Below are 17883 nucleotides of genomic sequence, written 5' to 3' on the forward strand. Positions count from 1 at the left end.
TAGAGTAAACAAATACACAACACAAATATTAGTTCAGTCCAACAGTGGCTCTCTAGCACTGGCCACCAGCTTCCTCTCACACACAATGACTGTTGAATGCCAATGAGATCATGAACCACTTAGGATCACTTTTTTTTTTTTGTTTACCTTTATTTAACTAGGCAAGTCAGTTAAGAACAAATTCTTATTTACAATGACGGCCTACACCGGCCAAACCCGGACGACGCTGGGCCAATTGTGCGCCGCCCTACGGGACTCCCAATCACGGCCGGTTGTGATACAGCCTGGAATCGAACCAGGGGGTCTGTAGTGACGCCTCAAGCACTGAGATGCAGTGCCTTAGACCGCTGTGCCAAGCAAATTTGCAGAAAATGTCCCATAGACATCAATTTATGATTTGCACAAAACTTAGTTATGCAAGTGTAAACTGATTCAGCTTTTAGTAATTAGGAATGCAAGAGTGCATTATCTGCTTGACTTCCACATTCTCTTTTGAGTGCCACAATGTAAGAGACAGCCTGTGAGCACCAGAGAGAACTTGAATGTTCAGAAAGTTCTTTTTTATATGTGAATTTAGATCAGGAGCTGTATCCAGTAAAGTCATACTTTGAGTAGTCAGACAAACCTAGTAAGTCAGAGACTACCACTTATTTGGTATTATTAAGTCTCGAAAATGTAGAATAAAGTTATTTTCCAGGCTTCAGGCCGAAACATTCCAACCACTGTCTGTTTCTCTCATTCAACCTCCATAAACCTCAGTGCCCCTCTCCCTCTCTCACTTTCCCCCTTTCTCTCTATCCCTCGCTCTTCTTTCTGTCTCCATTTGAATGATCTACAACAACAAAAGCTCCTCTGTGTCTGTTTCTACAAATCCACCTCCAGTTTCTAGTTACAGGACTCAGTTAAGCTTCCGTCTGCAGTCTGCAGTCTGCAGTCTTCAGGATAAGATACAACAAACAAAGGTCTCCTTAACATCAGCAAGACATTTATAGACCATTTCCAAACACACACACACACACAAAACAACAACAAAGTATGTCATTCACTAGTCAGAGGGAGAGCATGATTTGCTATTGACATATTTGTTTGACAAAATAATATGTCCAATATGTTCACAACCACATATGTGGAAATACATTTAAAATTCCGAACGCCTAATATTTTAATTTTTGCATGATTAACAATAAGACTTTTTGATCTGAACAGGCTTCAGGTCCTTCATATTTTACCAATGAGAATCTGTGCCAATATCACCAGTTGAATCTCTTGGATTGCCCTAATAAACTCATACCCCTAAATAAACAATTAGCTATAGAGTGCAGTACTTTATCATCACTACAGTATATTGGCTAGATGACTATGCATCATTAGGTAATTGTGTTACTGGAGAGGATTATATTAGATTAGAGGAGCGAAAGAGAGAGAGAGAGAGAGAGAGAGAGAGAGAGAGAGAGAGAGAGAGAGAGAGATGTAGTAGTGGAGCCTGAATTGCCCTCTCTAAGCATGTGACATGTACAAATGAAGGAAGCATACTGTCTTTAATAATAACATATCGTCTGAGTTCCAGCCTTTAGTTTCACAAGCTTGGTGAAAATAAAAGCAGCTTTTATTCTTCAGAAGGTTATTGAACATATTTAAAATATACATGTCAGACAGTGGTATTACTGAAAACACACACACATACACACACAGGGTGTGCATAAGAATGCACTTTCCCAGAATTACCAATGTTTTGCCTGTCAATTCTTGATCTGATGTAACAACTAACCCAATAGCCAAGCCAACATCAACTCACTTATTTACTTTTCTAACATTCAAAGTCACTGTATCAATTACGCTCTTGCCCTCATCTGATTCCCTGTGATTGAAGGAGGCATTATGTAAGGACAACCAATTTGATTAGTCATCCCCATTGATTTATTTGCTGCAACTTCTCAGTGAATAACAACTGTTAAAGGAACCGACCCACTTTATAATATGTGCTGAAGATTATGTGCTTCTTTACACTTTCCCCATATGCCTATTTGGTCAATACTGAGCATCAGCAGATAGTAAGTTAAAACCAACATATTCCACTCTTTTGGACCTTCCTAGAGAACTGAAATGTGTCCTTATGCAATGGGTAGTAGGCTACAGGACACTCTGGACACATTTCTGGAGAGCATGATACCACCATATAAAAACTCTGAAACATCACTATGAACTTCAGTAGGCCTAAATTCTATAGATTTTAATAAGACATATCACTAGGCAACTATCACACACCAAATGTTCAGTTTAGTGACACACTAGCTATAGGTCATAAGCCTAAAATACTGGCTCAGTATTGATGGATAATTATTTACGAACAGTTCGCCAACTTACCTCAAATAGTGGTAGGTCAGGGTCCAAATGTGTAAAACTGTTAAGGACCACCGGGCTTTCGTCATCGCCAACCTCCAGCTTTACCCCATCCCAAATATTGCGCACCTTCCATGTTCCAGCATCAAACATCTCATCGAGGTATCCCGATTTGATGCTTTGCGCATCAGAGCACATCCCCATAAAGTTGACCATTAGTAACGGATACTATTATGGCAATCAATAGCTGTGACAACCTATCTTTGTCGTACATCCATAGTTACTTCTGATGATAGGCTACAATACATTTCATTTTACCAGAGTATCCACACAGTAAAAAGTGTAGTACATAGATGGAGTTGACTACTGTAGGCTACTAAAGGCGAGCGCCTCGATTTACTGTACTTGGAAATTCATGACTCATTACGGAAAGTTACTCATAGCCCCTCCTCCTTTCTTAAGGTACCAGTCCCTCCATGAATCGTTGTTACTATTATGTCGCTGTGGAAACCGTTTCCAGAGAAGGTATATTCAAGACTGAAATATTGGTCCTGTTAAAATGTTTCCAATGCAGATATCCATACAGGCAAGAGGTATTAGACCTCACCTCGGTAGAAATATAAAAATGATAGAAAAAAAGTAAAGCATAGGCTCATTGTCCACTAAAACCTTAGAATAATAATATGCCATTTAGCAGACGCTTTTATCCAAAGCGACTTACAGTCATGCGTGCATACATTTTTGTGTATGGGTGGTCCCGGAGATCGAACCCACTACCTTGGGGTTACAAGCGCCGTGCTCTACCAGCTGAGCTACAGAGGACCACAATAAAGCTAATGAATGAAAAAATACATCCAGTGTTACAATTGGATGGACCATAGTCAGAGAACCATTGTGAAGGCAATTCCTTTAGATGTAATGTGACCCCCTGGGAATGAGTGAGAACAGCACAACTTCACTTAGTGCTGGGGTATTATAATATATATATTTTTGTATTATTAACCCATCCACCACCACCCCTCTTCCGAGCACACAAATATACACTACCGTTCAAAGGTTTGGGGTCACTTAGACATTTCCTTGTTTTCGAAAGAAAAGCAATTTTTTTGTCCATTAAAATAACATCAAATTGATCAGAAATACAGTGTAGACATTGTTAATGTTGTAAATGGCTATTGTAGCTGGAAACAGCTGATTTTTAATGGAATATCTACATAGGCGTACAGAGGCCCATTATCAGCAACCATCAGTCCTGTGTTCCAATGGCACATTGTGTTTGCTAATCCAAGTTTATCATTTTAAAAGGCTAATTGATCATTAGAAAACCCCTTTGCAACTATGTTAGCACAGCTGAAAACTGTTGTGCTGATTAAAGAAGCAATCAAACTGGCCTTCTTGAGACTAGTTGAGTATCTGGAGCATCAGCAATTGTTGGTTCGATTACAGGCTCAAAATGGCCAGAAACAAATAACTTTCTTCTGTAACTTGTCAGTCTATTCTTGTTCAGAGAAATGAAGGCTATTCCATGCGAGAAATTGCCAAGAAACTGGAGATCTCGTACAACGCTGTGTACTACTCCCTTCACAGAACAGCGCAAACTGGCTCTAACCAGAATAGAAAGAGGAGTGGGAGGCCCCGGTGCACAACTGAGCAAGAGGACAAATACATTAGAGTGTCTAGTTTGAGAAACTGATGCCTCACAGGTCCTTAACTGGCAGCTTCATTAAATAGTACCCGCAAAACACCAGTCTCAAAGTCAACAGTGACGAGGCGACTCCGGGATGCTGACCTAGGCAGAGTTGCAAAGAAAAAGCCATATCTCAGACTGGCCAATAAAAAGAAAAGATTAAGATGGGCAGTCTGAGATATGGCTTTTTCTTTGCAACTCTGCCTAGAATTCCCATATGCACTGAACAAAAATACAGTATCTGTTACATTACTCCACCATTTCTATTCATAATATCTTTAATAAACATAATCCCATTTGTTTTCCATAAAGAATGTTTTTTTTTATTCAATCAGTGTATTGGTGTTTAACCATAATATTTGTTCTAATATTTGTTCTATCTTTTCTGGAGGATAAAATTGAAAATGTAACCAGCTTTGTATGGCTTGTTTAAGAAAGGGCAATACTTTAAACAAAGTTTTATTTTCAATTAGTTGGAAATGATCAATTGTAATCTGTATAAAGGCAAAAAGGCCATTTCTGAACAAAGGATGAGCATTTCCTGGGTATTATTACCGCTCAATTATGATTTATCCTATTACCTGGAGGTGAGGCAACAACTATAGCATTCAATACTGAAAACATCTGCTTATATCACAAGGATGATACGTTTGCAGTTCAAAGGAATGGTATCATTGGTGTTATTTATGCCTCTTATATTCTGTGGATGAGTGCTCATGTCATCTCCAACATTGACTGGACAGACCATTTTGCTGGTATTTCCCTTGAGTGACACTCCCCTCTACTGGTCAGAATTGGAACACACTTGGAACCTCTTGAGAACCAAGCATTACTACAAGACATTGCAAAAAACAATATTCAACAACATACACTATTCTAAGTATGAGAAAGAAAAACAGGTGTGACTGTGAATTGGTTCATTCGCATCTGCTTCAACAACAGGGGGAGTTTTCCCCAATACATTCCTGAGCCCACATTTTCTCGCCTTTCCCAGCATTCAGCAGCACAAAATACAGATTACCGGTACTGCTACGCTTCAAATTCACAAATCTCTCCCTGAACAGCTGTATGGGATGAGGAGATACAGAAAGACTGAGCGATAGAGATAGAGATAGAGATAGAGATAGAGATAGAGATAGAGATAGAGAGAAAGAGAGCGGGAGAAGGAGATGGAAAGTTGTCAGCCCGTAGGTGCATGCAGTTGGTTGCAATCAATGCAATGTAATTACTCTGCTACCTTTTGCCCTGTGATGATTTAACCACAGTCCACCCTCTTCCATTTGTCAGGATTCCTTCTGGAATCAACAAATAGCAGTGTTGTTCTACTATGGCACTGGCAAATACCCCAACATGGTTTACTACTCTCTCAGGAGAGGGACTTCATCCACACACACAAAACACACACAAACTTTGCATAATACAGGCAGCACACTCTACCATAATTGCAATCTTTGAGTTTTCTGACATTTTCAGCCAACCAACACACTCAAACCAGTGACCACAATTCCTGAGGTTGCCATGGCAAAAAGGTTCCCATTATCCACAATTCAACAAGAATTACCAAGCATAAATGAATCCACCTTGAAAAGCATCCATTGTCATCAGCAAATCTACATGGTGGTATCTGTTGACAAGGAAACGTGAATGATTTTGCTGCAATCTGCTGCTGCTCATCAAATTGCTGTTGGGCAATTCCACTGTAACAGAATGACGCCACCAACAGCACAAACCGTCATTCTGTTACCAAACTTTGCATCTGCACTGTTCTTTAAGTAAATGTGTTTTTGTCAAATGTTCATTGGAAATTGTTAAAAAGTAGTCCTTGTGCACAGAGTCTTATGGTTTGTTTAACTTCGCAATCATTGGTTTTTGCTTGTATATATTTTAATGTGAAAAATCTTCATCTCAGCATCACTCTGTTACTGTGGAATTGCCCTGTTGCTGATCATAATTCTAAAATGAGAATGCCTGCAATGGTGTTTTCCGTCTGAGGTCAGTGTTACATGAGTTCAGTCCTTGACCGCTCCTCTCATTACAAGCCCCTGTGAGCTAACAGACCCAGACAGGCAGGTCTCACCACAGAACAACAGGCCTTTTGATCACCAGACAGACTGTTTTAACCATGAAACATGTGCAAGCTATTCAGAAGAAAGAAAAATAATGCTAGTTGATCACAACAAATCTCTGTGTGAGTTAATTGAGAGGAGACCCTGACCTTAACCTTTTCCTTTTTTTGACACTCATTGTGTTTTTGGCCACTTGGGTCACCTCAGGTTGTGCAATTGTACTATCTATTACTACTACCCTATAACTACAAAATACAGAAGTATGAGCATATCGGACTTACAATGCCTTCAGAAAGTATTCACACCCCTAGACTTATTTCACATTTTGTTGTGTTACAGCATGAATTCAAAATGAATTAAATATATGTTTTTTCTCACCCACCTACACACAATACCACATAACGACAAAGTAAAAATATGTTTGTAGAATTTTTCGCAGATTTATTGAAAATGAAATACAGAAATATCTAATTTACATAAGTATTCACACCCCTGAGTCAATCAATACATGTTCGAATCACCTTTGGCAGCGATTACAGCTGTGAGTCTTTCTGGGTAAGTCTCTAAGAGCTTTGCACACCTGAATTGTATAATATTTGCACATTATTCTAAAAAAATTATTCAAGCTCTGTCAAGTTGGTTGTTGATCATTGCGAAACATCCATTTTCAAGTATTGCAATATATTTTCAAGCTGATTTAAGTCTGTAACTAGGCCACTCAGGAACATTCAGTGTCGTCTTGGTAAGCAACTTCAGTGTATTTCACCTTGTGTTTTAGGTTATTGTCCTGCTGAAAGGTGAATTTGTCTCCCAGTGTCTGTTGGAAAGCTTAGCTCTATTCCGTTTATTTTTATCCAACAACATTTTGTCCTTGCCGATGACAAGCATACCCATAACATGATGCAGCCACCACCATGCTTGAAAATATGAAGAGTGGTACTCAGTGATGTGTTGTGTTGGATTTGCCCCAAACATAACGCTTGTATTCAGGACATAAAGTTAATTTCTATGCCAATGTTTTTGTAGTTTTACTTTAGTGCCTTATTGTAAACAGGATGCATGTTTTGGAATATGTTTAATTCTGTACAGTCTTCCCTCTTTTCACTCTGTCATTTAGGTTAGTATTGTGGAGTAACTATGTTGTTGATCCATCCTCAGTTTTCTCCTATCACAGCCATTAAACTCTGTAACTGTTTTAAAGTCACCATTGGCCTCATGGTGAAATCCCCCAAAACATAATTCCACTTTGAAATGATGGGGTATTGTGTGTAGTCCAGTGACACAAAATCTCAATTTAATCAATTTTAAACTCAGGCTGTAACACAACAAAATGTGGAAAAAGTAAAGGTGTGAATACTTTCTGAAGACACTGTAGAATAGAGTCAACAAAGCCAAGCGATTGGATAATATGCCACTGTCACACACATACATATGCACACACGCACATGCTCAGGCTCACTAAAAGCATGTTTAACATGGTCAAAGAAGCTAAGTAAAAAAATATCTGATATCAGATATCAAACTCACATTTCCATGCGTAATATTAAGCATATCAGAGTTGATACCTACCTGTCTGTCTACCTCTCTGTGTCTCACAATAATGAAGGGAGCCTGGCACATAGACTGAGTCTTACAGCAGCCTCCACTCCTCAGCAGTCCACAGGTCCACTGAGCCCACATCACTGCTTCCCTCAGAACCAGGAGATAACACTGGAGATGAAACCGGACCTGGACGAGCAGGGCTCAGAGTTCACCCTCCCCTTGCTCCCCTCCCCAGTCACAGATTGGGTGACCACCTCAAGCCCACCCTAGTGCGTGTTTACTTAAACAGCTGTGTCAACACACACAGAACAATAAAACATTAACTTCTACTCAAAAATAATTGGGATCCCAATAAGCCTGTTAATAGCTTGTAAGAGTGAATAAACTGTCCCTATGTTCAACAGCACAAACCTTAACAAACTTGGTACTTTATTTATCTGAACAGAAAATGAAAATGAAATCACTGGCATCATGTTACCCTGAAATTCCCAGGGGTATTCCCATTCAACTAACGTTGTGACTCACTCATTTGTTAGGCAAAATGTATACAAAAGCTAGTAGGCCTAACAAAATATGATTATGACAATTCTATATTTGCATCAGAAAATCAACTAATGGATTGACAAATGTATACATGTTAGATTTCAGCTAAACCGAAAGCAAAAATGGTCAGCATAAGCAGTCAAACCAAAAACAGTGCCACTGCCAACACAAGTACAGCTTCTTTACGGTGGAGTACGTTTAGTTCCAACTATACGTTATAGGTGTTTTTGTGGTCAATCTCTGATAAAGGTTACAGAGCCTAGTTTTATGGGGCGTTATGTGAACTAGAAGCTGAACAAAAAAGTCCACTAAGTCACCGAGATATAACTCTTAAAGGAACATCCCACTGACAGACGGAGAGATGGCTCCTAAAGAAACCTTCCATTCAAACAGTGAAATAACTCCTGCAAACCACAGCCCTCCTGACTACCTGACAGAAAGAGGCTGCTCTTAAGAACGGCTAGAATTATTGCTTGCCATTATTTCAAGGAGCTGCTAGCCCATTCTGAGGCATTCCTAGCTCATAGGTCTTGGCATAAAACAATTATTTCACAATACCAACTGCACTGTAGCCAACTGAGGACCATTTGAAAAACAATCACTCTGAGGCAGTTTAACAATACCTTGAGGAGACAGCCTATCTAATAGCAGGGAAAAACATTGTCTTTCTGACATGGTTTGGGGTGTCCGCATGCTTCCCAGCCTAAACAGTTCAGAAGAGTTCGTGCATATATTATGACAACATTTTGTGATGTTTTTGTTTGTTTTGGACTTCGGTAAGGTTTTTTTTGGTTGTTCAGGCACGCCGAAGTTGGTAGCTGAAGTCTATGCTTGTCATGCCCTGACTCAGGGGACACTTATATGTTGAGTCAGGGTGTGTGTTAGTTCTATGTTGTAGTATCTAGTATGTCTATTTCTATGTTGGCCGGTGTGGTTCCCAATCAGAGGCAGCTGTCGCTCGTTGTCTCTGATTGGGGGCCATACTTAGGCAGCCTATTGGCACTGTGTAGTTGTGGGATCTTGTGCCGTGTTAGGTATGTTGTTTGTGTACCTTGGACTTCACGTTTCGTTTCTTGTTTTGTCGTTGTGTTTAATAGTCAAATAAACATGTATGCATATCATGCTGCGCCTTGCTCTGACCCGTTCATGAACGAGCGTGACAGAAGATCCCACCAAACAAGGACCAAGCAGCGTGCCCAGGAAGAGCGAATAGCCATGTCACAGGTGGGCAAATGGTGGTCATGGGAGGAGATATTTGCGGGGAAAGGGCCATGGGCGAAGGTAGATGCCCAGGCAGGAGAGGTGAAACGGCGCCAACCGTGCCGACGACGGAGACCCGAGAGGCAACCCCAAGAACATTTTGGGGGGGGGCACATGGGGTGGATGACGAGGTTACAGGAGGCTAAAAGGGAGAAGGAAAGTGTTAGGCACGGCGAGAGGAGCTGGTTAGGCAGCAGAAGGAGCGGGGGTTAATAAAGGAACCCAGTCCCGCTCCTCGCACCAAGCTAGTGGTGCACGTCGCCAGCCCGGCCCGGCCTGTTCCTGCCCCTCGCACCAAGCTAGTGGTGCGCGTCGCCAGCCCGGCCCGGCCTGTTCCTGCCCCTCGCACCAAGCTAGTGGTGCGCGTCGCCAGCCCGGCCCGGCCTGTTCCTGCCCCTCGCACCAAGCCAGTGGTGCGCATCGCCAGCCCGGTCCGGCCTGTTCCTGACCCTCGCACCAAGCCAGTGGTGCGCGTTGCCAGCCCGGTCCGGCCTGTTCCTGTCCCTCGCACCAAGCCAGTGGTGCGCGTCGCCAGCCCGGTCCGGCCTGTTCCTATCCCTCGCACCAAGCCAGTGGTGCGCGTCGCCAGCGCGGCCCGGCCTGTTCCTGTCCCTCACACCAAGCCAGTATTGCGCGTTGCCAGCCCGGTCTGTTCCTGTCCCTCGCACCAATCCAGTGGTGCGCGTCGCCAGCCCGGTCCGGCCTGTTCCTGCTCCTCGCACCAAGCCAGTGGTGCGTGTGTCCAGTCCGGCACGGCCCGTGCCTGTTCCACCGGTGCCTGGTTCGGCACCGGTCAGCTGCTTTACTCCGGAGCCAGAGCAGTCCGCTCCACCGGTGCCTGATCCAGCTCCGGTCAGCTGCTCCACTCCGGAGCCAGAGCAGTCCGCTCAACCGGGGTCCAATCCAGATCCGGTCAGTGGCTCCACTCCGGAGCCAGAGCAGTCCGCTCCACCGGTGCCTGATCCAGCTCCGGTCAGAGGCTCCACTCCGGAGCCAGAGCAGTCCGCTTCACCGGGGTCCAGTCCAGCTCCGGTCAGCGGCTCCACTCCGGAGCCAGAGCAGTCCGCTCCACCGGTGCCTGATCCAGCTCCGGTCAGCGGCTCCAGTCCAGACCCAGACGTCAGCCCCTCTCCAGGTTCGGGGTCTCCCACACCAGGGTCCAGACAGGGCTTGGAGTATAGTGGGAGGAAGGAGAGGGGAAGCAACGCGCCGAGGTCTAGACCAGACCAGGGGCGCAACAGGGAGGCGAAGAGTGAGAGGTCGTCACGCCCTGAGCCGGATCCGCCTCCGAGGCGGAATGCCCACCCGGCCCCTACCCTGTTATGTGTATGTTGTGCGGTCGGAGTCCGCACCTTTGGGGGGGGTACTGTCACGCCCTGACTCAGAGGACGCTTATATGTTGAGTCAGGGTGTGTATATTCCGTGTTGTGATTGTCTATGTTGTATTTTCTATGTTTAGATCTAGTATGTCTAGATCTATGTTGGCCGGTGTGGTTCCCAATCAGAGGCAGCTGTCCCTCGTTGTCTCTGATTGGGGACCATACTTAGGCAGCCTATTGGCACTAGTGGGTTGTGGGATCTTGTTCCGTTAAAGGTATGTTGTTTGTGTCTACCTTGGACTTCACGTTTCGTTTCGTTTATTGTTTTGTCGTTGTTTATTAAGTTTAAATAAACATGTATGCATATCACGCTGCGCCTTGGTCTGACCCGTCTATGAACGAGCGTGACAATGCTCCTTCGTCTGTGATTGGTCAATAGTAGGGATTCTTCAGGAAAGTCTTTGTTGTCATTCAACAAGAGAAGACTCGTTTTCATGCACATTTTTTCATTTAGAAATACTGCACAAAACATCTTAGTTTTTAAGACTGCCAGAGGGAACACAATGTTTTTCTTTAAAATGCCTCCAGTGCAAAGATTCTGTTTTCCAATTTCTTTGTTCTACAGGTAATTGGAAATACATCATAGACCAGCAGCTACCATTGGGACCTAGTACAACAAAAACAAGGTCCTCTATCATTAAGTGTAAGAGGGTGTGAGTAAGAAGAGCACAGCTAGAGCAAAACAGCTGACACAATGAAACACACAGAGATGCACCTGTCACAGTCAGAAGGAACTAGAGACCAGTACCACATAGTCTATTTCCAAACTCAGTGAATAACAAACATATCATCAGCAAGTAATACCATATTTATAACTATGTAATAAACAATAAAAACACATCCAAATTCAACAGTGGGCATGATCAAACATGTATGAGAAAAAAAGCAGAAGTGAATGCACACCACAGGGGAATGGTTGCCTAACTCTGCTGTGAATGTGTGCCAGACACACTGAACAGCTGAACCACCACTCTGCTGGTAGCATACTGTAGCATACAAACAAGTCCTCCCTCTCTCACCCATAAACACACACACACACACAGCCAAAGACACTGCGACTGCATCAAATTACAACAGATGAGCTCTTTCTTACCAGATCATCCAGTATGTTGACAGGGAAATCAAACATACACATCTTGACTGGCTGAGCCAGGGCTTTGTGAAGGCTGAAGAGGGACTTGGTCTCCATGCTGCTAATTTCACTCTCAGAGAGAACACAGAGGGTGGAGGCTCCTGCAGCAACAGATCGCTGCTCTCCCTTTCGCTTTAATTCTCACTCTGCATCAATCACACACACACACACAAACAAACGGGAACTCCGAGCTGCTGCTGACAGAAACACCACCACTGCAGACTGGAAGGAACCCCTCCGCTCCCTCATCTGCTTCTTCTAGCCTCTCTATCTCTCTCTCTCTCCCTCCCTCCCCCTCCCTCCCCCTCTCACTCTCTTTTCAGTGCAGCTCCACAGAGGGTTTCTCACAAGGGAATGTCTGTGTTCTCAGCAGCTGCCCTCTCTGCTTTCTTCTATTTCATCCTGCTGTAGGTAGAACCGCTCAGCATTCAGCGGCACGTTCAAACATTACTGGCTGCTTTTCCTTCCTCAGTAGCATTGCAATGTTGTTCTCACACCTTTTCACACTGACCACAGTATGTAGAAGGCAGAGAAAAAAAGTAATGTGAAATGCAGCTGGTATGCTCATTTCCCTCCTCTCTGACTGTGCTGTAGTGTAGTCTATGTTAACAGGAAGCTGCTTATGTGTAAAGAGAGGTGCTGAAAAAACAACACATCCAGGTAAAACAAGAGAAAATATCTCTGGGGCAAAAGCATGTCGCTATGTTCACTGCTGTCAAGGCAAAATTAAAGGTGCAATATGTCCACACTCAGTCCACACATCTTTCTGCATGAAGTACTGCTCCTGTTAATGCCCCAGCTACCCTCTCTAGTAGCTCACTAGGGCTTCAAACAGAATCACAGGCAAGATACTGTATGTAGGTCACACAGCTTTTAGCTCAAATGGCTAAAGACTAAAGTAGTTTCTTACAAGATTTGAAAAATAAGTTGTTTCTCCCCTGAAGAAAGCACGTACACACTTGGTACATTTTGATTTACAATTCTGGAATATGACTAACACCCTGTTTCATAATTTAAAAGAGTGATTCACAGTAGCTGTTCACAGCATCTCTACATGTAGTACTAGCGTACAATGCTCATTCAGAGAAGTGAGAAGAGAACATTTTGTAATCTAAACCAAATCAAATCATAATTTGCAGATTGGGTGCAATTTAACATTGGCTATAGGTAGACAGATAAGTGGGCAGTGAAAAGAGTATGTGTCCTCTATGTTCAATAGATTGAGGGTTGAGACACTGAAAACTGTTTTCAGATGCAGTGGCTGTCCCACACTGCCTGCATACTGTAGAAGAGTAGTTGTCATGGAAACTGTTAGGCAAAGATGTCCCCTCATAGGGCTAAATCGTGTGGCCAATGCGATGGCTGCATGCATGCAAGTCTTGCCTCACTGCCACAGCCAGGACAGGAAGCCGGACTGTAACATAGGCCACAGGTCCACTTCTTGTAGACAAAGGCAGGACAGGGTGGTGCACAGCACACTCAGAACCCACATCATGCAGACAACAAGGTGAGTCTTGTTCTGCTTAAAAGTATAATAGTCTATGCCATCGGACATCATCTATTCGTTATTAATAACATCATCTTTGCTCTCCAATTTCAGCTTTGGTGATATCCAAATAGTTTTATGGAACTTCCATGTCGGCTACTAGTTAGCCGAGGTACATAAAAGGGATAGTTACAAACAGGACCCAAACTGTAGTTGGCCAACCTTCCTGATAGCCACTCTAGCACAGGTGGGATACAATGGGATTTGCAAAATCGTGTGCAAAACGAACCGCTTTCCAAACGTCACTCTTTTGTTGGGTCTTTTGCCCATTCATCAGCAAAGATAAAAACAGCATATGCTCGCCATACCTGTGCACCGCTACTTCCTGGTCATCTGTGTGCCAATATACATGTGACCAGTGACCCAACATATAGTGCCCCCTAGTGTACAAATTACGTGTAATTTACAAAGACAGACAAACTATGGACAACATAACACACAACAACCACATCCAGTGCATTCGGAAAGTATTCAGACCCCTTGACTTTTTCCACATTTTGTTATGTTACAGCTTTGTTCTGAAATGGATTAAAATGTTTTTTCCCTTCATCAATCGACACACAATACTCCATAATGACAAAGCAAAAACAGTTTATTTTTTGCTAATTTACTAAAAATAAAAAACGTATATATCACATTTACATAAGTATTCAGACCCTCCCATTCTTCTCTGCAGATCCTATCAAGCTCTGCTACTGAAAAACATCCCCACAGTATGACGCTGCCACCACCATGCTTCACCGTAGGGATGGTACCAGGTTTCCTCCAGACGTGACGCTTAGCATTCAGGCCAAAGAGTTCAATCTTGGTTTCATCAGACCAGAGAATCCTGTTTCTCATGGTCTGAGAGTCTTTAGTTGCCTTTTGGCAAACTCCAAGCAGGCTGTCATGTGCCTTTTACTGAGGAGTGGCTTCCGTCTAGCCACTCTACCATAAAGGCCTGATTGGTGGAGTGCTGCAGAGATGGTTGTGGTCCTCTGTAGCTCAATTGGTAGAGCATGGCGCTTGTAACGCCAGGGTAGTGGGTTCAATCCCCGGGACCACCCATATGTAAAAATGTATGCGCACATGACTGTAAGTCGCTTTGGATAAAAGCGTCTGCTAAATGGCATATTATATTATTAAGGTTCTCCCATCTCCACAAAGGAGCTCTGTCAGAGTGAAAGGCCTTTCTCTCCCGATTGCTCAGTTTGGCCGGGCGGCCAGCTCTAGGAAGAGTCTTGGTGGTTCCAAACTTCTTCCATTTAAGAATGATGGAGGCCACTGTGTTCTTGGGGACCTTCAATGCTGCAGAAATTTTTTGCTACCCTTCCCCAGATCTGTCAACTGTGGGACCTTATATAGACAGGTGTGTGCCTTTCCAAATCATGTCCAATCAATAGAACTTTCCACAGGTGGACTCCAATCAAGTTGTAGAAACATCTCAAGGATGATCAATGGAAACAGGATACACTTGAGCTCAATTTCGAGTCTCATAGCAAAGGGTCTGAATACTTACGTAAATAAGGTATTTCTGTTTATTATTTTTTATAAATTTGCAAATATTTCAAAAAAACAGTTTTTGCTTTGTCATTATGGGGTATTGTGTGTAGATTAATCAGAAGAATACAAAATATGTAATCAATTTTAGAATAAGGCTGTAACGTAACAAAATGTGGGAAAAGTCAAGGGGTCTGAATACTTTCCGAATGCACTGTAAGTATGCTGAAATGGCTCCTACAGTAGTAATGGCATAGCCTTTATACCATTGGAACAATGCCAGCCTGCAAAGTAAGGTTACACACAAAGGCATCGTATCATAAGTTAACTCACATTGCAACTCATTCTGATGATTAAAGGGCAGGGCCAAAAAGATATAGAAGGATTATAAGGTGCCTCTTCTGCCTTGTGCACAGAAAACTAAGGCGTGTGATAAAAATTCCGTCTAGGAAAAAAAATCCCATATTCCTGTCACATTCCATAAAGGAGAAGGAACCATATGTGTGTAGTGAGGCCAGTCTTTTAGAGAGGAGGCCTGCTTTTTTCTATTCAGAATCAGAAATTAGCTGTAGCTCAATGGAGCTACATCATACGCCACATCAGAACTGCTTAAAGTCATACAATAATGAAGAGCAAATGCATGCAGAAGATCAATCGTCTACTGTTTTGAAGTCAGGGAAGGAGAAAGACCGAGATCGAAAATGAACAGAGCCATAATTTCATGCCTTTTTAGGCATGTTTCTAAATACACAATCCCCCCTCCCCCCACCCACACCCCAACAGACACACACACAAGCACACAGACACGTGCACATAAAAAAACGAACTTTGTGAGGCAGTTCATGATAGGTTTATGTACAAAGAAAGATCTGTGTTCCAGGAGTGACGCAGAGAGCAACATCCTGCAAAACCTCTCCCCGCCTGCAAGCTCATGGTCGACAGGTGATGTTACCATGGTAACCCCAGATATTTCCTCTCACATATGTATAATATATAAAAATCCAGACAGAGCAAACAAGTCCATTTCAAAGGCTGTTGGAGAGTTTGGTGTTTTTTGGGGAGGCTTTCTTTGCTTTCTTTATAGCCCAAGAACTGAGTTTAACAATGGGAGGTCCCCTTCCCTCTGACGCTGAAGGACAGAGGGCCTGATCCAAAAAGGATATTTCCTAGAGAGCTTAACTTCCTTGCCAAGAATATCATTGTGTTTATTGTTCATTCTTATCAATGCACAGCCTGTCTTAAAAACAACAAACAGAGATATAAATATTCAGCGCCATGCCCTTTATCTTTTCATTAGAAAAGTGTGCATGTGTGTGCGTGCACGTGTGTATGTCATTGAACGTGAAGGCAGCCTACACAGGGGCCTTTGTTGTAAACACACAGACAGAGAAACACACATGATGAAGACATTGGAAATGCAAAGAGACTCCAGAAAGCGTTGTATGTGGATGCATGTTTGTGTATGCGCACGTGCATGGGTTTACCTGTCTGTCCATCTGTCGGTCTCTGTGTGTGTGTATGTGTGTGTGTGTGTGTGTGTGTGAGAGAGAGAGAGAGAGAGAGAGAGAGAGAGAGAGAGAGAGAGAGAGAGAGAGAGAGAGAGAGAGAGAGAGAGAGAGAGAGAGAGAGAGAGAGAGAGAGAGAGAGAGAGAGAGAGAGAGAGAGAGAGAGAGAGAGAGAGAACATGAGTGTATAAGTGAGTGAGAGAGATACACAGAGAGAGAGAGAGAGAGAGAGAGAGAGAGAGAGAGAGATAGAGAGAGAGAGAGAGAGAGAGAGAGAGAGCTACACAGAGAGAGACAGATGGGGAGAGAGAGAGAGAGAGAGAGAGAGAGAGAGAGAGAGAGAGAGAGAGAGAGAGAGAGAGAGAGACAGAGGGAGAGAGAGAGAGCTTATGTGTATCACATTCAGACCATATCTAAGGATGCTGTCTAACAGATGCAGTTGCAATGATGGATGTGAGATAATGATGTTTACTCATGCAATGACGATGAGGGGATGTTTCACCTTCAGCATAGTAGACCATAGGGAGAATAATCCACACATCCAAGAAAGGCATAAGCATATTTGGGGTCATGGGCATGCTGACAAATTACTATTCACATGCATTCAGATTAGGGGTTTATTCAGTGAGGTTTCATATGAAAATAATCCACCATGATCAAAATAATAATATGATGTATTATTTATTCTGTGGGTCGACGCAACACTACCACAGAGTGACAGGACAGCTAGCGCACCTCACATAATGAACGTTACCCAGGTGACTGTAGCATACCTGTTTTTCCAGCATTATCATTCTCTCAGATTCATGACCTTCTTAAAATGTCTTCTCGTGCACGTTCAGAATAGATTCTCATTTCTTCTGTGCCGGGATCCAACATTTTGATTATCCACAGTGATGTTCGTGTACCAAATCAGCGAATGGTATCCTTGTGGAAATGTCCTCAGTGAGTCCAGCACCACCTTGAGATGGTGTGTAGTAGGATACTGTAACAGTCTATTCAGCTATTAGTCGAAACTTCACAATACATTGCAATCGATCTGCATTTCATTTCATTCTCAAGCCTCCCTCCTGCAACCATGTGCAATGCGCATTGGTCTGAATTAAAAATGTAATGATGACATTTCTTTCTTTGGAATTGTTAATTTAATCCAGCCAAAATAGTCATACAAACACGGGTCATATAATTTCTGATCCTATCCTTTTACTTTGGTGTACATCGCGTCAAGCAGTGAAGCATTATGTCGACTGATGCTCAAAATAAACTTTTAGAGCAAATATGATTTACAGCTGTGAACTGCGAATTGTTTTAAATGTCCAATCTTTCGAATCCAGGTCGTGACCAGCCAAGACGCAGAAAAAAAATAGAATTTACAGGATGCGTTAGCTCAAGCGTATAGAAAGT

General features: G+C 43.0%; 1 protein-coding gene across 4 annotated transcripts in view; it reads right to left on the reverse strand.

Moving 5' to 3' along the window:
* Positions 1 to 17866, reverse strand: part of LOC121584722 (ral guanine nucleotide dissociation stimulator) — a 32067-nt gene extending 14201 nt beyond the window's left edge. The window contains exon 1 of one of the 4 annotated variants that reach the window (XM_041900787.2): positions 17253 to 17866. In XM_041900787.2, the coding sequence (XP_041756721.2) occupies positions 17253 to 17273 (21 nt within the window). In that variant the 5' untranslated portion in view covers positions 17274 to 17866. Of the gene's footprint in view, positions 1 to 2364; positions 2999 to 7662; positions 7790 to 11910; positions 12198 to 17252 lie in introns of those variants that run through there. The other 3 variants (XM_041900785.2, XM_041900784.2, XM_041900783.2) reach the window with 3 other exon arrangements.
* Between the last annotated feature and the right edge of the window lie 17 nt (positions 17867 to 17883).

This window comes from Coregonus clupeaformis, chromosome 16, assembly GCF_020615455.1.
Source record: "Coregonus clupeaformis isolate EN_2021a chromosome 16, ASM2061545v1, whole genome shotgun sequence".
Lineage (NCBI taxonomy): Eukaryota > Metazoa > Chordata > Actinopteri > Salmoniformes > Salmonidae > Coregonus > Coregonus clupeaformis.